A 25,495-nucleotide genomic window follows, 5' to 3' on the forward strand; every position below is an offset into this window, starting at 1 on the left:
CTACTGGTACGATTTACGGCATTCTTGTATAAGACGCTTGGGAAAATCCAACTGTTCCCAACTACAAAACAGTTGAGGAAAACACGAGGTTCCGTTCATATATCTTTATTATCAATAAAACAAAACGTGTCACAATTTCCACATTGGACTCATTTAGTGACCCACTTAAAACACATTAAAATATATTGGAGGACAATGTAATGTAACAATGTACTTTTAGTATTGGTCATTTTTATCCACATGTAATCGATGACAATGGTTTTCATACAATCCACATTCCCAAAACCATGCATGTTGAGTCCAAGTTACAGAAGACCATAATAGGGTCTACAATCGATGAGAAGGTTTCTTCAGCCGTCATCTGTATTTTTTTGAAGAAATTATTATTATTATTATTGTTTACCATTTTGTGCGGATCATACAGAGCATTTTCAACTGCTCCGATCGCTTAGAGGCAAATACACAGTTTCCCTTTGACCCTCTCCTTCTGTGAGGCTCTCCTCCTTGGTTCTCCGGGCCTCCTTCGAGAGCTTCTCAAACCTCCTCAGGAACACAATGACAGCGACCAATAGTGTGGCCTGCACCAGCACAAACACAAACAAGAACGCCTGCGAAGTCAAGGCCAGGTCACAATACCAGTAATGGCAGGAATCCAGCACCTCCTCTTCAGTCAAATACTCCACCAATCTCCCTCTAAGGTGAGGAGGGGAGCTACAGTTAACATGCAGTTGAGCAGAGGGACTTCCGCCGGGACGACGTCTCAGCCAAGCTCGCAGGTACAAAACACCGCAGTCACACGTCCACGGGTTTCCATGCAGGGATACCTGGCGAAGTGAGGAGAGTTTGTCCAGAAACCCATTCGGGAGAGTGGTCAGCCTGTTGTTGTGAAGGAGCAGCTCGGTGGTGTCCTCGGGGAAGATGCTGGGGAGGTTGGGGGAGTTGAGAAACCTGCTGCTACAGTCCACCTGGCTTCCATGACAGGTGCAGGGATGCGGGCATGCCAAAGAACTTTGACTTCCAAAGATGAGAAGACACAGAATTTGGAGTTCCTTCATCCTCGGGAATGCCTGAAGAGAAAAAAACAAATGGCATGGTGATGACTCAAAATCAAATTTATAACCGATATGACATGACAATATTATTTGGTACTTACCATGAGTGCTGTGTGTTGTCCCTGAAGAGGCGTGTTGCTCTCGCCAGCTTCACTGTGAGTGTGATGCCGCCGGCTGGCCCTCACTGATAAGCATTTCTAACAGGATGCGTGCTGAGCACTATCTCACATTATTTTCACCCTAATTTATCTCCTGATGAACTGCTAGTCATTATTTTTATGAGTCAAAAAACATTTTGAACATATTTTGATATGCTCTATTTTTTTTTGCAAAAGTTTACATTCCTTTCTCAAGCTTAAAAATGAAAAGGTGGAGGATTAATGAGTTCAGATCTCCTCCCAAGTGAGGAGTTGCAAACATTCAAAAAAGTCACATTAAAGTAAGTAAAAGTCACATTAAAGGCGCTTATAAATGAAATGTATTATTATTATTATTATATAGGGCCTGAGCTACCAGCAAATTTTAGTTCACTGACGAAGCTCCTCGGGTGACAAGCGAAACAAACGTGCGACACCTTCAAAGAAGTACAGATGACGGCTGAAGAAACCTTTTCATCGATGGACCACTCCTGTACGACTGAGAGCTTACACAAACGTATTATAATTATTGTTATTATTTTCAAAACAAAATAATGCTTTACAATACGTAGGCTGCATCAAAAAGACCAAATGAGGTAATTCTCATATTAGCTTTCACCACATTGTAGTACTGTAGTTGTTCAAGATGGCGGACAATGCGCAAGTGTTTGCGGTGACGCACCTGCCATTTCGGCTCTTTTTACTATCCACAATCTACTATCTTTGTGACTGCTTCATTTACTGTATAGGATAGTTGTCTATGTTAAGTGCTTTGTTACAGCTTCATCTGTTGTTAAAGCGCTATATAAATCAATCTGTATTGTATTGTAATGTGCACTAACTGTAAAATACAACAAAAATGTTAAAATGAAAAGCGTGAATAGCGTCAATGGGAAGTGGACATCATTAGCTTTGTAAAAGCGGAGTGTCTGATACAACTCTTTCCGTCAATAGAATTAGATTGTTAAAGTATTGTGCCCAGTTTGTGTTTTTGTAGTACGTAAATAATGTTTTAAAACTACTATTACTGGAAGAAAAAACTGTCAAAATTACAATAGAGTGATGTGAAACCAGTTTTCAGAAAAAAATTATATTACCGTTGCATATATTTTTAAACTCATCAACCTCATCTTTTTTTCCTTCAATAAAAAAAAAATATGAGAAAAAAATAAACCTGAAAAAAAGCAATGTTGTGGATGTCTTTTGAACAAATAAAAAGTAAAATCTAAAAAAAAAAAAAAAAACGCTGATATTCCTCAAGACTTACAGACCTTAATGTATGCCTATGTCATGATGACACGATGAAGGAAGACTGGCTGCTGGAGATAAATGATGACAAAAATAACATCGCCACAAGCTCTCTCACAGCTGAAAAAAGATGGACAACTTGTTCACAGCAAACATTTACAGAATGACGACGTTTATTATATGTCAAATTGGACAGAAGGAAGATGCATGTTTCCTCTTTTTGGCACTCATTCACACATCGTTCTTCACTTTCACAATTCACACTTTCAAAAACAAAAATATCAACTCTCCTCTACATAAGCAATTACAAAAAAAAGTCAGATCAGATTTTTACGCAGGCGCAAAATGTCAGCTGTGAAGCAGTGGAGAGTGTCAAGCAGGCAAGTACCAACAACATGCTTACGCAACAACCCTGTCAGCATAATTATTATTATTATCATTGGTGTTCACAGTTAACATTTGATCTCCGGCAATAAGTGCGGTTTGAAACCGGTCAACCGACAACAACAACAACAACAACAAAAAGACGCTTCAACATCCTGAATTGCAATAAATAATGCATTCCTTTTGTTCATCAGATCGATTTAAATAAATGCAAAGCAAATGTGCAAAAAAAGTCAATGAGGGAGATTTGAACCAGAAGGATCAATAATAATAATCACACGCGGAATAAAAAAAATATATATAATGTGAATTGCCGCACAGTCATACCCATAAAAAGAATCCCCCAAATATTTAACACTGTATTTATAAATTAGGTGATAAGTGATTAGAATTATACTTTTTTATTGTTTAACAGCAGTTGGGGGGAAGCGTTGGTAAGGGGGTCATAGCTTAAGATAGGGGATGTGGGTTGGGCCTTAGATAAAACAAAGATCCAGGCAGACGAGTCATACAAAAGCACCAAACTCAACCTAAATGTACAGCCAATGAACAACAAAATAAAACTCCAGGTTGCGTTGTCATGTGGCTAGTCTTTGTCATGCATCTGCTGCTGCATTTTAGTCAGCATCTCCTGCATCCTCTTCAGCTGATCGCACATAGAAAGAAGAACATTTTCATCCAATAAAGGCCATAAATGTACAATTTGTCTTCATCACCGGCGCAATAAAATGCAAGCGGGGAACAATTAAAGCTTGTCATGATATTTAAATGAGATTTTTATCCTGTCATCTTACCTCCTCATCTTTCAATTTAATCAGTTTTTCTGTGTCCACATCGGGGGTGGACAGTGGCAGGATGGGAATGGGACTCTCCATACGGTTGTCCTGTGCCAGTTTACTGGCGGGGGTGCAAAATAAGTAAGTAAGTAAATAAACACATAAATACTTCCATAAACAAACAAATAAATGAATAAATAAATACATAGAAATTCAAAGCAACGGCAAATAAAATGACTTTATTGAAGTAAATTGAGTAAAAACACACCTCTGAAACACTTTAACATAGGGTACAAAACTGATTGTTTTTCTCCCTCATTGAAAGGCTCTCATACACACCATAGATTCCCTTTCCCCCACACATATTTTAAGTGTTATATGAGTAATGATGTACTGTACAGTATTGTACTGTAGAGAAAATTAAAGAATACTTCTCACTGAAACACTCTCACACAGAGCCTTGATACCAAGCACTCTAATATTACACAACTGAATTTCTTTCACATTACATTGCAATGTGATTCAGTATATGAGAGCATTTTCAGAGGGTGTGTGGAAGTGAAAAAAATAAGTGGTGTGTGAGACCATTTCAGTCATATGAATTATCGTATTCATATGACTGAAATGGTCATTATATTAGTCATGTGAATATGAGAGCATTTTCGGATGGCGTGTGTACATGAAATAACTAAGTGGTGTGTGTGAGAGCATTTCAGTCATGTTAATGACGGTGTTTCAGTCACATGTGTATATAAGAGCGCTTTTGGCGGGTGTGTGTAAGTGAAAAAAAAAAGTGGTGTGTGTGTGTGAGAGCATTTCAATAATATGAATGATCGTATTTTAGTCACATGCATATATGAGAGCGTTTTTGGAGAGTGTGTGTACATGAAAGAACTAAGTAGTGTGTGTGAGAGCATTTCAGAAATATGAATGGTCATATTTTAGTCACATGTGTATATGAGAACATTTTCGGTGTGTGTGTGTGTACAGTATATGAAAAAATTAAGTGATGTGTGTGTGAGAGTATTTCGGTAATATGAATGATCACAATTTAGTCACGTGTATATGAGAGCGTTTTTGGAGTGTGTGCGTAAGTGAAAAAAATAAGTGGTGTGTGTGCGAGAGCATTTCAGTAATATGAATTATCGTATTTTGGTCACGTGTATATGAGAGAATTTTCGGAGGGTGTGTGCACGTGAAAAAAATTAAGTGGTGTGTGTGAGAGCATTTCGGTAATGTGAATAATCGGATTTTAGTTACATGTGGAAATTAGAGTGTTTTCAGAGGATGTGTGTACGTGAAAAAATAAAGTGGTGTGTGTGAGAGCATTTCACTAATGAGAATGATCTGATTTTAGTCACGTGGAAATGAGTATTTTCAGAGGGTGTGTGTGTACGTGAAAAAAATTAGAGGTGTGTGTGAGAGCATTTCAGTAATGTGAATTATCGTATTTTAGTCACATGTGTATATGAGAGCGTTTTCGGAGGGTGTGTGGACATCAAAAAATTAAGTGGTTTGTGTGTGAGAGCATTTCAGTTATATGAATGATCATGTTTTAGTCACGCGAGAGTAATTGTAACAAAACAAACCCCACCTGGTCATCTCCTGTATGCACTGCGCTCTGTAGTTCTCATAATGGACGTCGCAGGTGACGTCTTTGAGGTCGTGCATGTGCGAGCGGATCAGCATATTCCTCAACTTCACAAAGTCGCAATGAGATTGGTTTTCCACTGCAAAGCATAAACGCAATTTTCCCGTGAGTCGTTTTGCTTTTTTCGGGAAACGGCGTAGCCTTTGGTGATGACATCACCTTCAACAATTCCCCAAGGGTAGAGTCGCCCTCGCACTCGCTGTCCTCGAGCTTCCACCACCGTGTTACTGCCAATCACTGCGAATGGGGTGCACTCCTGGATACACGTATAAGTAACAATTATGGATTCTTCCACATCTGTTATGTTAGAATCCATTCCATTTGAAACAATGGAAAAATAATAAATAGTTTTCCGGCGTATAAGGCGCACCGGCGTAGTAGGTGCATGGCATATAAGGCGCACCACTAATGAATGTTGTATTTTCAAACTTTTTCCATATATAAGGCACACCGGAGTATAATTCAATGAATAAAAAAGTTTTCCAAATGTAATGTACTGTAGAAAAAAAATCAATATATAAGGCACACCGCATTATAAGGCGCTACAGTAGGGGCTGGGGTTACGCACTACTTCTTCTACAGGGGGAAATGGAGTCAGTGGCTGCTGACAGTAGTTGCGAGACCTGTTGTGGCTGAATATTACTTCACATATAAGGTGCACCTGCGTATAAGGCGCAGGGTCATTTTTTGAACAAAATCAAGGCTTTTGGGTGCGCCTTATACATCGGAAAATATGGTAACTTTTATTATAAGAGGTGAAAGCGCCCTGCATATACAGTAAAGTCTCGTTATATCGATACTATTTCTATGCACGCACGGAGAAAATTACATGCAAACAGGGTCGGCTATATCAATAGTCCCGGTTATATCGATATTTTTTGGGACTCCCTTGAATATCGATATAACGAGACTTTACTGTATTAACTGGATTTGTTTTCGAAACACATCTTATATTGAGAATCATCAGGCACAACCAATGTTTTTTACGCAGGCAAACTGCAATGAACCATATTTTCACCACATTTATAAGGCGCACCCAAAATCCTTCATTTTCGTCAATAGATGACCCTGCGTCTTATATGTCGGTGCGCCTTATATGTGAGGTACTATTGAGGCACAACAGGTCTCGCAACGACTGTCAGCAGCCACTGACTCCATTTCCCCCTGTAGAAGAAGTTGTGTGTAACCCCAGCCTCTACTGTAGTGCCTTATAAGGTGGTGTGCCTTATATTTGGGAATATTTTCTATAAATATATACAGTAAAGTCTCGTTATATCGATATTCTCGGGAGTCGGAAAAAATATCGATATAACCGGACTATCGATATATCCGATATATCATAAAAGACTAGAAATTTGCCGGGAAATAAAAATAGTATCGTAATAAGCAGTACTCTCGATATAACCGATATCGATATAACGAGACTTTACTGTATTAGATTTGGAAAACGTTTTTTTTTCATTCATAGTTTCATAGTCCGGTGCGCCTTTTAAATGGAAAAAGTTTGAAAATACACCATTCAATGGGGTGCGCCTTATACTCCGATATGCCTTATTCACCGGAAAATACAGTAAAAGGTTAAACATATAAACTGCATTGTATATAACGCAATTGATGCCCACCTTCAATTCTTTATCCAGTTGCTTGAACTCTTCATCCTCATCTGAATCGCATTCAGGGAACTGATAGACTTTGATGCTAAACTTGTCGATTTCTTCTCGTATCTGCACACACGCATACGCACGTACGCACACTGAAATTAAAATGAGTGTCAACCATAGAGTGAACATGTAAGTGGTTGGACTCACTCGATCCTTCAGCTTCTTGATCTCAGTGGGCGTGAGGCAGTCAGCTTTGGCGATGAGTGGGATGATGTTTACCTTTTCGTGGAGAGCTTTCATAAACTCCACATCCACTGGTCGCAACCTGATCCAACAGATGCTCAGTTAGCGTAAGAGTTTAAAGGACAACCGACGTCTACGGACAATAATTTGCAAAATGGCTTCAAATGACTTCTACTGAGCGTATTTTAAAAAGATTCCACCGCATATAGCTATATTTTACGTTTTAAGACTCGTGCTGAATATTCAGGAAGTCTTGTTTTTAAGTTGGTGACGAGTGTGTACGTGACGTCACTAAAGGAACGCCCCGCATCAAAAAAAAGACACATTGTAGCAGTCCTTCCATCACGTCAATGTATTTTGCTGTATTGTTTGGTCTGAAAACCTTGTGGTGCACCCAAAAGCCGCCAGAAGAGGGTGTTCAAGCTCCATATATTTTTATAACTTATCAGCCTGTGGAAACGGAGGTGGCCACAGGAGGTCGCCATTTTGTGCCTCTTTTCTGGTGATCCGTTTCTCCCCAATGTTGCCTCAAAATGTCATGGAATAAATTCTTTAATCGATTGCAAACATGTATGCTTTCCTCTTCAGAACTATTTGAATCATATTCATAACTGGACGTGTAACAAGGAAGTATATTCTCCGAATCTGAAGCCATTGTCGGGGTCAATCAAAAATGTCTCCATAAACTCCAACTAGTCCAAAATTCCTCAGCCCGGATCATCACAAAAACCCCCTCATTTCACCACATCACTCCTGTCCTCCAACAGCTCCACTGGCTCCCTGTTAAACTCCCTATTGAATTCAAGATACTTCTGTTTACATTTAAAGCCATCCATAACCTTGCCCCCCCCCTATCTGTCTGACCTAATTCAAATCTCCGTTCCTACTCGGGCCCTCAGATCCTCTTCCTCCACCTCTACACACCCTCTGCCCGTCTCACAACGATGGGGTGCAGAGCTTTCAGCCGCTCCGCTCCTAAACTCTGGAACTCACTTCCACCCAACATCCGCAACATTGACTCCCTTCCTACTTTCAAATCTCACCTGAAAACCCACCTCTTTAAACTTGCTTACATGGTCTAATTTATTATGCTGTTTTATTATTTATTGCTTTATGCATGATTTTACTGTTTTGTGTGTTGTCTTTGTTGTAAAGTGTCCTTGAGTGTTCAGAAAGGCGCTTGTAAATTAAATGTATTATTATTATTATTATTATTGTTTTGATTCTCCAGAAATGCAAGACGTGTTGGCGTGACGTCACGAACTGGGGGCGGGACTTTCTGAAAATGCCCAATTCGCAGCTCAATTTTTTGCAGATTTTGGACACTAAGTCATTTTTATTGGTGTTTTGCATTTGACTAAAAATATCATACTGCGTGTTTTGGGTATTTTAAATGCTATAACACGTTTTTCTGATGTCAGCTAAGAAACAAAAAAGTCGGTTGTCCTTTAAGCTGTATGTGGGTTTAAGTTGAAACGACATTGGTCAACAATACAGATTGTGGAAGACTTTTTTGTATGTAAATATATCCGTATTTACATATGTACCAGTGGCGAGCGACTGAAATGTGACTGGGCAAAGTAATGTAATGAATGGAAAGCAACACCAAACAACTGTTGGGGATAATTGAATAAAAGTAAATAGGAATATGTGTGTGTGCGCTCGTGGAGGTAATTACCCGTGACCAAATGGAGGGATGAAGTAAAGGCAGCAGTGGACCCTGTTATCCTGGATATTCTTCCTATTGAGCCCACTCTCGTCTCGGAAGTACTGCTCGAACTGCTGGTCGATGTAGTCTGTGATGGGCTTCCAGCTACACAAGATTCAGCACGCGCACATTAGCACATTGATAGTTTCTTGAGTCACAAAATGAGGCAATCCAAGCCCACCACTCATTGTTGTTGACGGCATCCCAAAGCCTGGCGTATCAACGATGGTGAGCTTGAGCTTCACTCCTTTTTCCTCGATGTCCACTGTGTGTTTGATGATCTCCACCGTCTGGTTAATGCGCTCTGGTCACCATGATGACATGAAGAAAAAAGTTAGCGTGATGTTATGAGGCAGGGAAGGTGAAAATGGACACAGCATTGTGTACACTTGAAGATTGTAGAAAACAAGTGACGTTGTGTGCCTATCAAGAGATTGGAGATTATTTTATCGCTCTTACCTCATCGGCTGTGAACTCAATTTCATACACATGATAACAGGCTACCATTTGTCAGAATGTTATTGTCAAACTAAACATAAAATGTGAAGTACACCTACTAGCAGTGAATGAGTTAATCTAGTGACTAGCTTAAAGCTATGACATAATGCAAAATGCCATTGACGAGATAATGTATTGCATTTATGTGGCCGTGTTCTAATTCTTTACGCATGGGACTCAAATGGAATCAACAGATGTCGACAATACAACAATTTTCTCTCATGAGCAAACATTATTTATGACTTGTGATTATGCCTTCTGAAAAAAACGACTACCTGTGTAGCCATTGTGAAACATTTCTTCCTTTGTATCGGAATGGCGTTATACTGCCCCCTGTGGCCGAATCCCGCACACCAGAAAGAGCCACAATGAATTATAATAATAATAATAAATGTCATTTATAAGTGCCTTTCAAAACTCTCAAGGACACTTTAAAGTCACATGATAAGTTTTTCAGCAGGTGAGCAGCGGCAGCAACATTCATTATGATTCACCAACCGTTTCATTCTTTCAATTTTATTTAATAATGTTGTGAAAGTGTATTTTTATCCAGTAAAATATGAACACATTGATTCCCTGACTAGGATAATTGGTCCAGGATTTTTTTTCTGGAACTGATTAATGGCATTTCCATTCATTTCAATTGGGAACAACGATTTAAGATATATGTACTGTACTGTATTGGGGTTTGCGTTACTAGTGTGGTCACAGAACAAATGAAACTTTCAAGTTCAAGGTACCACTGCATTCAAATGGCTCAAAATTGAAAGGTGCGTCTCTTCAGTTAATTGTGTTTTCAGGAAATAATAATAAATCAGACTGTTGTGTCCATCATAAATGACTTAAAGGACAACCGACGTCTCCGGACAAGTTGTGTCCATAATTTGTAAAATGGCTTCAAATGACTTCTACTAAGCGTATTTTACAAATATTCCACCGCATATAGCTATATTTTACGTTTTAAGACTCGCGCTGGATATTCCAGAAGTCTTGTTTTTGAGTTGGTGACGAGTCCTCACCGTACGTCACTGAAGGAACGCCCCTGACCGAAAAAAGGACACATTGTAGCAGTCCTTCCATCACGTCAATGCATTTTGCTGTACTTGTTTGGTATGAAAACTTCGTGTTGCACCAAAAAGGCCTGTGGAAACGGGCTGATTAATTCCCTACACGGAGCTTTGTCGCCATTTTCAGGCTCTTTTTTAGTGCTACACCCCCCCCCCCCCTATTGCCTCAAAATGGCCCGGAATAAATTCTTTAATCGATTGCAAACATGTATGCTTTCCTCTTCAGAACTATTTGAATCATATTCATAACTGGATGAGTAACAAGAAAGCATATTCTCAGAATCTGAAGCCATTGTTTTGATTCTCCAGCAAGGCAAGACTTCTTGGGGTGACGCCACGAACAAGGGGGCGGGACCTTCTGAAACTGGCCACTTCCGGGTTAATTTTTTTTTGCAGATTTTGGACACTTGAAGTCATTTTTATTGCTGTTTTGCATTTGACTAAAAGTATCATACTGCGTGTTTTGGGTATTTTAGATTCTATAAAACGTTTTTCTGATGTCAGTTAGGAAACAAAAAAGTGATGTCGGTTGTCCTTTAAAGCTACAACATTAGTGAACGTGTATATGCCTTTACATGTGTCATTACTATAGCTCCAAATGAGAGGAAGCCACCACCGCTTGTGCTCATGTAACATGTGAAAAGTACAAGAGAAAATGTGTTCTATAAAAAGCAGACCTTGGAGCACATCCATCAAGCCAGCCAGCCAGCAGTGAAAACGTAGCTGATCATGATGAGACTCACCCTCAGCATTCAGCAGTTTTCTGTCCTTGTAGAGGTCGGTGAGGAACAAGCTGTTGACCAGAGTGGACTTGCCCATTCCAGATTCACCTGAAACATATTATAAAAATGCCCATTTCAAGTAAGTGGGTGACATTGAGAGTTTTGAAAAGCACTTATAAATTAAATGTCTTATTATTATTATAAGTTACAACAGACCTGCTACCATAAGAGTGAAATCGAAGCCTTTCTTCACTGACTTTCTGTGGACTTGGTTAGGCAGAGTGGCGAAGCCGACATACTGCTTCTCCTACGAAACGCAAAACAGTTTTTTTTAGTCTCTGTCAAAATAAGGACAATAAGGAGTACAGGAATATAATAAGAGCAATTACTCTCTGTTATCTCTGTGTCTTTGTGTTGTCATATTATTTGTTATTTCGTTTTTTTTTGTTTCCTTTCTTTCCTTTCCTCTTCCTTTCATAACTTTGCTGCTGTGTTACTTCCGGGTTGAGTGAACGCTGGCGTGAATGGCTCCCGCTGCTCACCCACACAAAAAAAATCCAGTGACTTTAAAGTGTCCTTGAGAGTTTTGAAAGGCGCTTAGAAATTAAATGCATTATTATTATTATTACATATTGTTGACATCTAGACTGACAGTCCACTATACTAAATCATCTTCCTTGTAGAAAAAAATGCTCTTTATGACTACTGAGATAATCTTCTGAGATCGAGTTAACTAATGTCTGTAACAATGTTGATTGGAATTGGGCTTTTGAATAGTTTTCATATTGTCACTGTCCTTTGAAAAAAACCACAGATGTCCATTTTCCTCTTAAAAAAAGTTAATGGGTTGTCCACATTGATGTCAATCATTCAGAGTGAAAGCAACCTCTAGTTTATCTATGATAAAGACAAGCTTTCTAAAAAAGGGAGTGGATAGTTGTACTCCCACAACCATCCATGGTGCAAAGAAGGAAAAATGACACAATTCACCCATTTGGTCATGACTGTCTTACATCATCTTCCTTGAACCAAGAACAAACCCAGCTCGCCTCCTTGTTTTGTTGGATTTCTTTTTTTTCTCCTGTCGCCGCCAAGACTCAAAGATTCCCACAATACAGTTCTCTAACATTGTTTTCCAAGAAAGGAGCCTGCTCACTTACAAACAGGCAAAATTAAACTAGCTAACTAACTAACTAACTAATTAGCCAACTAACTAGCTAGCAAAATAGCTAGCTTGTGATAGATAGATAGATAGATAGATAGATAGATAGATAGATAGATAGATAGATAGATAGATAGATAGATAGATAGATAGATAGATAGATAGGTAAAAACAGCTTACAACACGGCACTAGATTTTTTTTGCACTGCCTTTAACAGTTCAACATCAGTAACTACCCATGCTCTAAAATAGAAAGCAGAAATTATCACTGTTAGCGGTTTTCTGAGAACCCAAGTTGGCACGGCACTGTGAGAAAATATTGTTCGTCAAATTGTGGTGGCAAGTGGAGAAACTTAGATGAACATCACTACTGTCAGCAGTTCTTTCCCCCCAGCCATTCATTTTGTATTGCACTGATTCTCATGAGGAAAAAGGAAGAAACCCTACCCCGTACAGAACCAAGACTGAAGTAAAGGGGTCTTTGTGTTTTCACTCCCGCTGTCCGTGGTAGAACATCACCACGTCAGTGTTTGTTTGTCGACGTAAATACACACTCAGTCGGAGGTTGACTGCATGACAGTTGACGACATTCACATCCACACAGATGCCACATTGACCAGAACTAAAAAAAAAAGCAACAGTGAAAACACACAGAAGGCCTTTTATATACAATGTCAACATGTCAACGCATAAAGACCACCGGTGAGGTGCCAGATATTGGATTGAGGACACGAGTTGGTCCAAAAAAAAAGTCGATGAATGAACTAACACAGCATGAATCGTGTGAGATTTTAAAACTCGATGAAATCCTTTTATGGGCAGTTTCCTGTTTGGAATTTACAATGGAGGTCACGTGGGGAAGGGCCCAGCAGAGGGTGATGTGGTGAAAAGAAGTCCGGACGTGCCTAAAGCTCAGACATTTTGGGCAAAACCTTCAATTATTCAGCCACAAAGCATTGGTGGTTTAATGGTTAACATAGCTGCCTTCCAAGCAGTTGATCTGGGTTCGATACCCAGCCAATGCAAGCTCAGCCTTGGTCTCCCTCACCAGTTATCATTCCTGACTGCTTCCACCTTGGAGAATGTTTTGCCCCGAGTCTGCTGTGTTATGCCCAAGCATAATCGGCTTCAAGGTGACGACAGAGCTGAGTTGACAAAAAATATTGTGCATATGCAAACATTAATGGTCAGGAACTAGTAATGTTGCTCTCTTATCTTTAAGTCACAAAGGTTGCATGTTGTTATTATTTTTTTCATCTTGTCAAAAAGAACCCTCCTTTAATCCAAATGTACCAGACTTGCTCAACGAAGCAATCATAGCCCATGTCTGTGATGAAACACAATACAAAAAAATAAAATAAATAAAAAAGGTACTTCATATGAACAAATTCCTGTATTTTGCGGTGTATAAGGTGCACTTAAAAGTCTTAATTGTCTTCAAAAGAGGGTCCTGCGCCTTAAACGCAGGTGCACCTTATATGTGAAGTAATATTGAGCCACAACAGGTCTTGCAACGACTGTCCACCGAATCCATTTCCCCCTGTAGAAGAAATCGTACGTAACCCCAGCCTCTACTGTAGAGCCTTATAATGTGGTGTGCCTTATATTTTGAAAAATTGTATATATTTATATATTATACTTGGAAAACGTCATTCAGTGAAAGTGCACCTTATAGTCTGGTGTGCCTCATATAAGGAAAAAAAGAAATAAAAATACACCATTCATTGGGGGTGCGCTTTACACGCCGGTGCGCCTTATACACCGGAAAATACAGTAATATTTTCAGATATACCCACGACTTATGAAGTCATTGAGCTCAAGTCAAGTCTTTCAAGTTATTGCCAAGCGAGTCTCAAATCATAAAATCAGCCACCCGAGTTAGAGTGCAAGTCATGTGACTGGAATGCCCCTCCGCACCACCACATCAGATATAATGCTAATATTGCTAATGCTGCAAAATAAAAAACATACTGTATATTAACAAAAATAACATAAAAGAAAGTAAAATTAAGTAAAATAAAATAAAACAAAATAAAATAAAATACACTACTGTACCTTACCTATATATAACCAAAGCAGATGCTCCCCTACTATTTTCCATCTTTCCATATAAAACACCAAAGTTTCTTCCGAATTCCAATTCTTTCGCATACCTTCTGTCTGGCGGTTCTCACGCGTGGGCACAGGAGTCTTTCCACAAGTTTCTCCTGCAGCATGATGGCATCCATACTTTAAGCGCACCAAAAGCTTCTGGCCGACGTGTCCACCCAGCCAAAGAATAATGCGACGGGATCAGGATACGACAAACGGGAAGCCTCAACGGCCACAAAATAAACTCCCCTTTTACGATCTACCCTATTTCTTGTTTCTTTTTTTTTATACCTCTCTTTTCTGTTCAGACAGGTCCACAGGAATTCCCGCTGCGCGGAGGAAAAAGAGAGAGCTAGGCGAAGCGGAGCCAGAGGTGCCAATTTGTGGGAGGAAACCAAGGAAAGGCCTCAAAGAAATTCATTCATTTGTCGTGGGCTCCCTCCCCTTTAGAAAGAGTTTGCTGAGCTTAGCCTGAGAGTGAGTGAGAGAGAGAGAGAAAACCTGTCTGAGCAGGAAGAATCTATTGACGAAACAACATGTGAAATTCACTACCATCTCGTAAGGGTGCAAGTATGGACCTGCTGTCACAACAATGATCAAATTGTGCAGAAAAAGTCAACCTGTTCGTCAACATGCTCAGTGATGTCACAATGTCATCTGACAGACAGAACCTTGTTGAGCAGTAACAGCGCCAATCAAGTCGGTCCCATTGCGAATCAGCGACATCATCCTAACTTCTTGAGTTTTGCTGAAACCATCGCGGAAAATTGAACTTAAAAGAAAACAAAATGTCATCCTTCTTTTGCCAAAAGCAAGTCATGAGGCAGTTGATGATTTATGTTAGCTTGTTTACAACTTTTATGCTAGTTCATTATTGCTAGCACATGGCGGGCAGTGGATTTCATCGCTAAGCCTTCAGTAGTGCTACGTCTGAATCAATCCAGACTGAAAAAAGTGTGGTGCGATTTACTAGTCCACTAGAGGCTACCATTAGCCAGGAAATAACCGATCCGCCTTACTTAATGATGTCCATTTTTACTTGAAAAGTCCGTCTTGAAAATGGGTTTAACAGTAAATCCCCAACTAAATCCATTTCTTCTCCTCCTTGGGTGTGTTGACAAAACTGCTATTAAATCAAAACAATATATTTGCTCATGCAGCTTGCTACCGATACAGTGTGCTAGCTCTGGCCAGTATGCTCTTATCAATAAGCTAGTGATAGTATGATTGGCTTGTGACTTGCCAATCATGTGACTAGCCAATCATAGTTTGCGAAAACTGACATTGACCCGCCTTCACGAAGGTGTTGGTCCCCCTTTTGGGTTGCCAGGTAGATTTATGACCCTGTTAACAAATAATGGCTGAAATGTGATCGGTTAAATGCTAAAATATGAAAATACACGTCTGGTAGCAGCGCAACAGGGGAAAAGTAATGAAAGAAAGCTGAAAGACAATTTTGAATTATTTAATAAGAATACATGGACAATGAGTCTGTGATTCAGCTATTAAGATTTTGCAGGCCTTGACTCCTGTTTACATTTAAAGCAATCCATAACCTTGCAGCCCCCGATCTGTCTGACCTACTTCAAATCTCCGTTCCCTCTCAGGCCCTCATATCCTCATCCTCCCTCCACCTCTTTATGCCCTCTGCCCGTCTCACCACGATGGGGTGCAGAGCTTTCAGCCGCTCCACTCCCAACCTCTGGAACTCACTTGCACCCAACATCCGTAACATTGACTCCCTTCCTACTTTCAAATCTCACCTCAAAACCCACCTCTTTAAACTTGCTTACACGGTCTAGTTTAATCTGCTGTTTTATTATTTATTGTTTTCTTCATGATTTTATTGTTTTATGCATTGTTTTTATTGTAAAGTGTCCTTGGGTGTTCAGAAAGATGCTTGTAAATTAAATGTATTATTATTATTATTATTATTATTATTATTATTATTATTATTATTATTATTGACGGCCCGCCATGCGAGCACATGATCATACACATTAGTGAGGGTTTTGGGTTTGATCAAACACTCCAGATGGGGAGGTGTCAATTATTCATGTATTTGTACTGACAAAAATACAGTCACAAATCATTTCAAATTTGTTACTCCCCACCACTGACTGCAGACAGCCACTGTGCAATTTTAGAAGTTATAAGGATGCTTTACTACTGCAGAAACTCTTTTAAGCCTATGGATTTCGAGGGTGGAAGGTTACAGCCAATTTCTTCCAGATGTGACTGTGTCGTGTGTGTGTGTGTGTGTGTGTGTGTGTGTGTGTGTGTGTGTGTGTGTGTGTGTGTGTGTGTGTGTGTGTGTGTGTGTGTGTGTGTGTGTGTGTGTGTGTGTGTGTGTGTGTGTGTGTGTGTGTGTGTGTTTGGGGGAAGGGGTGGCGTAGCATATATAATGTGGGGAGTGAAGAAAGAAAAAAAATAGATCTTTTTCTTTCCCACCAAATAGTAGGCACACCCTGTTTGGATGTCATATTGAGTGAGTTATACACTTGTGATCTCAAGGGCATATACTAAAAATATGGACTTTTTTCTTTTTTCAGTCAATCATTTTCTACAAAGTATAGCACTTGTCCTCAATGGTGGTACACCCCTGAATTGGTCGGCAGATAAATCGCAGACCACACACTGGATCCACACAAAACCACTAGGGCACCTTACCCACGATAAATAAAATTAGTTTGTTTCAGCGAGCTAGCTGCATCTATGCTTCCCAAATGCATTTTTGGATTAAATACTTAATTAGCGCGGTTTCATTGGAGCGACTCACTGTTAACTGTGAATGCACGCAGATCACCTAGGAGTTAAAAACATGACATGAATATTTTTTAAAATGAAATGAAATATAAATATAAAAAATTGAAAACGAAAAATACACCTACAAGTAAAAGCACAAATTAGAATTATATCAAGAGACAGATAAATTAGAACGAACGTCACGAATTTCAAATGGAATGCAAATTAATAACTTAAAATAAAATAAAATCCAATCAAAAAAGGACATTGCAGAAGATTAAAAGTATTTTAATAAACAGCACTTCCGTCCTTTAACATTTAGTCTCACATTAAATGAACGTGCTGCCACCTCCTGGTCGATAGTGGAACTACTCACTATATGAGCGAGATGAAAAGGTTTCTTCAGCCGTCATCTGTACTTTTTTTGAAGGTGTCGGACGTTTCGCTTCTTATTCAAGATGCTTCTTCATCGAACTAAAGTCTTACTGGTAGTATCGGCCCTACATATAGATCCCTAATGTCCAGACATGGCGGACACTGCTATGTTAGGTCGCCAAACAAAAAACATTAACCTTCATTTGTTTGTGGTTTTTGAGGGGGGGGAGGGGTGAGCTACAGCTCAGACATTTTCACAGTGCTGTAATCCGAATATTACCCAGCAGACCAAATGGATTGGTCACTTTGAATTTTGGTTTAGCATATCGTGAAATGTGGGTCAGCCTCCAGATAACGCCTCAAAGTTGCTTTCGAAAGCAAGGCAGCTTTATTTCCACAATATAGCAGATTTAACAGATACATTTAAAAATTGGTAGAAACTGAAAAGTATTTGTCGGTGTTGAAATTGACATGACATTAAAGGCTTGTATGCAAATAATCGGCTCTCTTGACTCGATTCACTTCAGACTTCATTTCACAGACACACGAAAAGATCATCTTCCTAATTCCCTAATTTGTGCTCCCCAACCAATTTACTCATCCAATTACAAAACACATCAAGTCAACTCACGGGCATTCTGATCTGATATGAGTAGTTATCTCATGTTATATTAAAATAATCAGGGAGTAAAACAATACGTTTCCGAGTGAGGCAAGAGGAGCATGTCCAGCGCAATTCAGGATAATGGTAACATGACACAGCAAGCTTGTGTTGGAGGCAAAAGCACACAAGGCGAATTGACAACTGAAAAAAAAAATGTAGACGAAACAAAATATTGATGTTATCATCTACATAACTATTGGGTCGACTACATAAATAAATAAATGGATAAATAAATAAATAAATAAATAAATAAATAAATAAATGAATGGATAGGTAGCTAGCTAGCCAGCTAGATAGATGGCAAACAAGCTAGCGAGATAGATGCTAGCTAGATAGATAGCTAGATAAATAGATAGCTAGCTCGCTAGATAGCGAGCAAGCTAGCGAGATAGATAGATACGTTGAAAATGGTGAACACCTCCAGTGACATGCCTGTCCCCTGGTCAAATGTGAAAAAAAAATGTTTCTCCGCTGATGATCAGTATATTGAGTGAAGATCAGAAGTCATCTTCAAGCAATGGCCGTTCTACACGGTTGGAAATACTATCTTGCTTTCGAAAGCAACTTTGAGGCGTTATCTGGAGGCTGAACCACATTTCACGATATGCTAAACCAAAATTCAAAGTGACCAATCCGTTTGGTCTGCTGGGTAATATTCGGATTACAGCACTGTGAAAATGTCTGAGCTGTAGCTCACCCCCCCCCCCCCTCAAAAACCACAAACAAATGAAGGTTAATGTTTTTTGTTTGGCATAACTCTCGCTCATATATGTCTGTGTAAGCTCTCAGTCGTAAAGGAGGAGGGCTGCGGGGAGTGGTCCTCTGCTCCCCCCAACCTGAGAGTAGGGACCTATCATAGCAGTGTCCGGCGCCGCCATGTCTGGACATTAGGGATCTATATGTAGGGCCGATACTACCAGTAAGACTTTAGTTCGCTGAAGAAGCATATTGTATAAGAAGCGAAACGTCCGACACCTTCAAAAAAAGTACAGATGACGGCTGAAGAAACCTTTTCATCTCGCTCATATAGTGAGTAGTTCCACTATCGACCAGGAGGTGGCAGCACGTTCATTTAATGTGAGACTAAATGTGAAAGGACGGAAGTGCTGTCTATTAAAATACTTTTAATCATTCTGCAATGTCCTTTTTTTGATTGGATTTTATTTTATTTTAAGTTATTAATTTGCATTCCATTTGAAATTCGTGACGTTCGTTCTAATTTATCTGTCTCTTGATATAATTCTAATTTGTGCTTTTACTTGTAAGTGTATTTTTCGTTTTCAATTTTTTGTATTTATATTTCATTTCATTTAAAAAAATATTCATGTCATGTTTTTAACTCCTGGGTGATCTGCGTGCATTCACAGTTAACAGTGAGTCACTCCAATGAAACCGCGCTAATTAAGTATTAAATCCAAAAATGCATTTGGGAAGCATAGATGCACTTTCTTCCGAGCCACACTTACGTCTTGTACACGCTGACGAAGCCAAACATGAATAGCTCCACGAATGTTACAAAGTCAGAATTCTGACTTTAAAGTCGCAACGAAAATAATTCTGACTTTAAAGTCAGAATTCTGAGAATAAAGTCAGAATTTATTTATTATTTTATTTATTTTACAGTTGAATGGAAAGATTGCCTTTCACCACCAGCAGTTATCTTGATAAAAACCGAATTATACACAATGTTTTGTCACATGTGGGTAAGTCACCTATTGTGTGATATACAATAGAAAGTGCAAATTGACAAATTAACTTAAAGGACAACCGACGTCTCCGGACAAGTTGTATCCATAGTTTGTAAAATGGCTTCAAATGACTTCTACTGAGCGTACTTTACAAAGATTCCACCGCACATAGCTATATTTTACGTTTTACAACTCACGCTGAATATTCAGGAAGTCTTGTTTTTGAGTTGGTGACGAGTCCGTATGTGACGTCACTAAAGGACCGCCCTTGACCATAAAAAAGATGCTTTGTAGCGGTCCTTCCATCACGTCAATGTATTTTGCTGTACTTGTGTTGTCTGGGGACCTCGTGTTGCACCCAAAAGCCGCCAGAAGGCCAGAAGAGGGCGTCCAAGCCTGTGGAAACGGAGGTGGCCACAGGAGGTCGCCATTTTGTGCCTCTTTTTTTGGGTGAGAGATTTTCCCCCAATGTTGCCTCAAAATGGCACAAATAAATTATTTAATCGATTCGTCTGTGTAAGCTCTCAGTCGTACAGGAGTGGTCCATCGATGAGAAGGTTTCTTCAGCCGTCATCTGTACAAATTACGTCCGAAACCTTCAAATTTGTACAGATGACGGCTGAAGAAACCTTCTCATCTTTAATCGATTGCAAACATGTATGCTTTCCTCTTCAGAACTATTTGAATCATATTCATAACTGGATGTGCAACAAGAAAGCATATTCTCCGAATCTGAAGCCATTGTTTTGATTCACAAGCAATGCAAGACGTCTTGGCGTGACGTCACGAACTGACTCTGAAAATGCCTAATTCGCAGCTCAATTTTTTTTGCAGATTTTGGACACTTTAAGTCATTTTTATTGGTGTTTTGCATTTGACTAAAAATATCAGCCTGCGTGTTTTGGGTATTTTAGATGCTATAAAACGTTTTTCTGGTATCAGTTAAAAAACAAAAAAGTGATGTTGGTTGTCCTTTAAAGTGTAATCACAAGGCATTTGAACGTCTTCCTGTATTGTCCATTGAAGACTTCCACTACACTTGCCACTTGCACACACTGAATCAGCACTTTGAGAGAAGAGAGAGTCGACATGCACATCAACGTATCACACTCGACATCTGTTCACTGCTCTTGGGAAGACAATCAATGAATGCGATGAGAACAATTGAACACTTGACATGCTTTCTTCAATCAATCAATCAATCAATCAATCAATCAATTATTCATTGAAACACGTGCAGATATCTCACCGCTAAAACTTATGGACGCCTCCACTCCTTCACATCAGAAAAAAAATGTTGCCTGGCAACTGTGTTACCACATCACACAGGACGTTATGGCAACATCCACCAAATGCGAGGAGCATTATTTTGGACGTTACACAGTCCTACAACACCGCAGATGGGATCAGTGGGAGTGAGATGAGGAAGATGGGGGAAAATGTGGAAAAATGTTAAAAAGAGTTTCACTGAAATACAGTCCAGCACTTGGGTTGGATTGGATGTTGGCAGCCATCATACTAATCCTGGGTTTCCAGGAAAATTCATAAGCTTGTGTGTGTACGTGTGCGTTGATGCCACGTGACCTCAAAAATGATTTGTGGATGAAGTGGATTTGGTCCAAAAGTGAATTTCTGTCACAGAGAAAATCTGTCTGTCTGCTTTATCTGCCAGGAAAGGGGCTCACAGGGGGGTCATAATTCAATCAATGACAATCAAGGATGGGAGCTCACACCTGGACTCCAAAGATACTTATGCATCATGGAGACCTTTCAATGTATAACTATTAGAGATTACACCTGTGTTTTCCCAGTTTGATTGAGCCAATACACACCGGAAAAGGTGGCGGCACATGAACAAACTCAAATGTCACAAAAAGTACATATTGTACACGCTGTAAAATTAATGCAATCTCTAAAAAGTATAATGGTGTCTCGACCAAGAAGGGACTGATACAATCTGTCACTTGGACGATTTTTGTGGTTATGTATTGAACAAAATAACTTTTCTTACAATAATAGTTCAGTAGCTTATTGCTAACAAAGAACCCAAAACCCCATAAAGAGAATAACTAAAATTAGCATCAAATATGTGGTAGATATAACTGCAAAGTCAGCTTTGCAACAGATAGTGAAAAGCCAAGTCACAGCGAAATTCTGTGGATTTGTATTTATTTTGGAACATTGCTAGACCTCGTACAGGTAGTAATGGGCTGTTTGCACAGTTGTGGGATGAAATACAATGATACCTCAGCTTACAAACGCTTTAGCTCACGAACTTTAAATTTGCAAACATATAGTCTTGGCTAACGAACTAGTTTTCGGCGGACGGACCAAACCACACGGTTGAACACCGCCGCAGTGGCTGGCGGACTAGTTTTCGGCGGATGAACACGAAACCACACGGTCGAACAGTGCCACGGTGGATGGCGGATTAGTTTTCACCCCCTTTCTTTGAGTGCAGATGTGGTTTGTTATCGAGTGGAGTACTTTTGCTATTATGGGACCGAAAAAGACCCCACCACAGGCTAGTGTTAAGCCGAAGAGGACACAAAAGAAAATTATGGTTGATCAGAAGGAGATCATCGAAAAACACGAACGACGTTTGCGTTTGTATGACTTAGCTGCCCCATGCAGTACCATTACGCTAAGTCGACCATTGCTACCATCTATTGACAACTACCACCACAAAGGTAACTAAAACGACTTTATTATATAGTACAGTTTATTTCTTTAATTACAATACAATAGCACATTTATTATAGATAAAATAAGGTATATTTTGTGTATTTTTAAGTCTTATTTTGTAGAAAATCATGTTTTTTGGGGATATGGAAACGGATTATTCTCATTTTAATGGTTTCATATAGGAAATATATGTTTGGAAGATGACCTTACACACACTTTCTGGGAACCAATTAAGTTTGTAAGCTGATCACTTGCATAGCCTTTTTATGGCCAATCGCGGTGGAAGGAATCACAGCACATAACATTGTGGAAACAGAAATCAACCCCATGAAATGCGTGCATGAGATTGGTACGGAAACTGCAAGATTTCCCCTTGCGGATGACGCATTCAGCTGTCTATGTGACATTGGGAGCCATGTCGTGAGGGCATTGCTCATGGCAGCACAAGAAAAGGTCCTGAATAGAAGATTAATAGAGGCTAGGGTCAACCACCAGGACACCACGTGCAGTCTGTGCAAAGAAGCACCACAGATGGTGCAGCAGATCGCAGCCGAGTATAAGAGGCAGGCCACAAGGGACACATGGAGTGGCGTAATCAATTAACAGGAACAGTGTAACGGAACATCTGGACCAAATATCAAGATGGGTTGAGAGCAACTAGCCTAAAATCATGTGGGACTTCCAGACCGAGAAACTGGCGATAGCCAATCAGCCTAACAAAGTAGCGGGGGATAAACGTCAGAAGACAATGATCAATGTAGCAATTCTAAATGAGAGAAACAGGGACATGAAGAGCTAAAGACATATCAATGCCTGAAGGAAGAACACATTTTGATTTATTCTCTTTTTTTTTCTGTCAATGTGAGGAACATTTGTTACTGTATCTCATGTTTTCATCGTTGCAAAGGCCTCAAGTCACATGTCTCACACATGAGTGTGCATATTCATATTATGCAGGTGACCTAATTATATGAGGCGGGCAGCAAGCATTCTATATTATAGCATGAATTTGTTATTTGGAAAAGTAACATCGACAAATATAATTCTTATTAGACTTGTAAGCACAATAATTTTCTGTTTTTAAAAATCAGAATTTTGAACTGCTTCAATGAGTGCTCTATAGAGGATTAAGCAGATTTGTGCAAACTGCCACTGTGAGCATGTCATTAAACGGTTAATAACATTGTGACCTTACATGAACCTCCTCAGCGCTCTCATAATCTCATAATCATCCGTACATACAACAGCGTGATTATGCTTATTGTTATAATAATAATAATAATAAGCCTAATTGCAGTTTTGGGGGAAAATGTGCTGAGTTCAGTACAGCGCTACTAATTACAATAAATAAACTTGATGTCCGGGTAGGTGGGCAGAAATTAGATTTTTAATGTTGTTTAATTTAATGGGAATATTAGTAAATCACATCATCGCTATTTGTGATGAAAAGATAGCTACTCCGGCAAAGTGTGGGCGTAACAGTACACCAACAGTATATCATTTTCAATACAATTTTATTTTTTTACTTGACCCAATTAGATAAACAATTCTGTTGTAAATATGCCACTGATGTGATTCTTAAAATTGGCCTATTTTGAATGCATGATGAGCCATGAAGCACTCGCCACATGCAAACATGAGGGAGAAAGGACCTAGGGTAGGGGCACTCTCCCCCCTACCCTCGGACTGGTGAGTGGAGGTGAGATGAGGTGGAAGTCGGGGCTCAACAGAACCCTGAAGGCTATATAGCTTTGTTTCTTTTATAAAAGAAAATGAAAATGGAGCAGGAAAAAAAATAGCATGGCTGGAGGAGGATGCTGCTCCACTTCTAAGTATGAAATCCAGCCCACCAGCACATTTGCCCCTCCTCCTCTACCTCTAGCATCACTCTCAATGCATTTATAATTAAAATAATCCTCAAAGAAGAGAAATAAAATTCAATCACAAATATTTTTAAAAAATGAGACAATGAAGGCTCTTTCTTACCTCGGCAGTTTCCTCTGTAGGCCACGATGCACACGACAGATTCGATGATGGAAGATGAGGAGAATGAGCAGGTGCACGGTTACACAGCGACGCCCAGAAAAGCACACACACAACCACGCGATTCTGTTAATGAAACAGGTTCCCAACGAGAGAACAAGAACAAAATAAGGCTCACCCGTTTTTACCGGAATCCGGCTCTTGTATCGGATGCTGGCCGTCATGTCGACCGTTCAACGAGATGCGCCGCACTCGGCTGCCACACGTACACGCAAGCAGCGAGAGGAGGGGGGGAACAAAAAAGAGGCCGTGAATCAGGATAATGAAAGCCGCGCCCACTTCCCCGGCTCAGCCAATCAGATCACTGAATGGCCAACAAACAGGAAGTGGATTTAGAATACGGCGACTGTATTCTAGAAATCATACGTCAACGTTCAATATTTTTAAAATAAAATACGTTTCGACGCAAAATTGTGTACACTCATAAACAAACAAAGGAATATTTTCTCCCTCGAAGTTCATGTAAAAGTATCGGACATGGACGCTCGCACCTTTTCGGCATGGTCGCTACTTTTGAAATGACCACGTCAAAATAATTTACCCATTATATTTATTGAGAAATATATAAAGGATTCTTGCAACTTATATTGATTTATAACCGCATATGTTGCACAACACCATAATTATGTACATTTTTCCATTACTTGTGTACCCACTTTGAAAATGTCATCGTGAAAAAAGTCCTCTTCCCATTCCGTATGAAAGTGATACTCTTTTTCTTCTTATTTGGTCCAGCTCCCCCACTCATTTTTATACCCAGCTTACGTTTAATAGGGAAAACGAGCGAAAATTAGGATGGAACAAACAACTTGTTTGTTAACTCTGCAACGCGCAGGTGAATTGTTTGAGCACGCGCTGTACTGTACCTAATAATCAGATATCTGATTGGTTGTCCGGTGTTATCAATCAAGTGAAGGGACGGCTGAGAGGCTGACGTCAGTTTTTCAGTTTTTCC

At 39.6% G+C, this 25,495-nt stretch overlaps 2 protein-coding genes and 1 non-coding gene across 3 annotated transcripts; 1 reads left to right on the top strand and 2 right to left on the bottom strand.

Annotated features, from left to right (window-relative positions):
* Positions 1-89: 89 nt before the first annotated feature.
* Positions 90-1,558, bottom strand: gp1bb (glycoprotein Ib platelet subunit beta). The gene is made up of 2 exons (XM_088994005.1): positions 1,154-1,558; positions 90-1,067 (listed from the first exon to the last, which is right to left on the bottom strand). Exons 1-2 carry the CDS (start codon positions 1,154-1,156, stop codon positions 432-434), a joined length of 639 nt encoding a protein of 212 aa, XP_088850131.1. The 5' UTR covers positions 1,157-1,558; the 3' UTR covers positions 90-431.
* A 1,052-nt stretch (positions 1,559-2,610) lies between these two features.
* On the bottom strand, positions 2,611-24,775 carry septin5a (septin 5a). Its single transcript, XM_088994002.1, is given in 13 exon segments — positions 2,611-3,467; positions 3,616-3,718; positions 5,192-5,327; positions 5,408-5,504; positions 6,871-6,972; positions 7,057-7,174; positions 8,771-8,905; positions 8,982-9,006; positions 9,009-9,104; positions 11,109-11,195; positions 11,304-11,394; positions 24,484-24,497; positions 24,659-24,775. Coding segments are annotated over 13 exon segments (1,110 nt in total). The 5' UTR covers positions 24,705-24,775; the 3' UTR covers positions 2,611-3,407.
* trnag-ucc (transfer RNA glycine (anticodon UCC)) lies at positions 13,203-13,274 on the top strand. The gene has a single exon. It is a non-coding gene; the product is annotated as a tRNA-Gly (tRNA).
* Positions 24,776-25,495: the final 720 nt, after the last annotated feature.

This window comes from Hippocampus bargibanti, linkage group LG04, assembly GCF_051943395.1.
Source record: "Hippocampus bargibanti isolate YZ-2025 linkage group LG04, ASM5194339v1, whole genome shotgun sequence".
NCBI lineage: Eukaryota > Metazoa > Chordata > Actinopteri > Syngnathiformes > Syngnathidae > Hippocampus > Hippocampus bargibanti.